Source organism: Brassica oleracea, chromosome C1, assembly GCF_000695525.1.
Source record: "Brassica oleracea var. oleracea cultivar TO1000 chromosome C1, BOL, whole genome shotgun sequence".
Taxonomy (NCBI): domain Eukaryota; kingdom Viridiplantae; phylum Streptophyta; class Magnoliopsida; order Brassicales; family Brassicaceae; genus Brassica; species Brassica oleracea.
The window spans coordinates 34,817,843-34,818,243 of NC_027748.1; the positions used below are offsets into that span (position 1 = coordinate 34,817,843).

General features: G+C 42.6%; 1 protein-coding gene across 1 annotated transcript in view; it reads left to right on the forward strand.

Moving 5' to 3' along the window:
* The window catches only part of LOC106338298, a 4,861-nt gene that overhangs the window by 1,188 nt on the left and 3,272 nt on the right, over positions 1-401 (forward strand). The window contains exon 2 of the mRNA XM_013777314.1: positions 226-375. Within this exon, the coding sequence (XP_013632768.1) occupies positions 226-375 (150 nt within the window). The remainder of the gene's footprint in view (positions 1-225; positions 376-401) is intronic.

Sequence of the window (401 nt, forward strand, 5' to 3'; positions counted from 1 at the left end):
AACCAGAAGGCTTTGTGGAGAAAGGAAAGGAGGATCATGTGTACAAACTTAGCAAAGCACTATACGGTTTGCGTCAAGCTCCGAGAGCTTGGAACATCAAACTCGACTGTGTTCTCAAGGAGATGGAGTTCACGAAGTGCACCAAGGAACCTGCGGTATATCAAAAGAAACAGAAGGGGGAGCTTCTGATCATAGCTATATACGTCGATGACTTGTTTGTAACAGGGACTTTGCTCAATGTTATCAAGCAATTCAAAGATGATATGTCAAGAAGATTTGAGATGTCAAACCTCGGGAAGCTTACATACTATCTTGGTATAGAAGTAACGCAAGGAGCTGATGGCATTCACATTAAACAAGAAGGATACGCGCAAGGTATACTTGTCAAGACGAAGATGGAG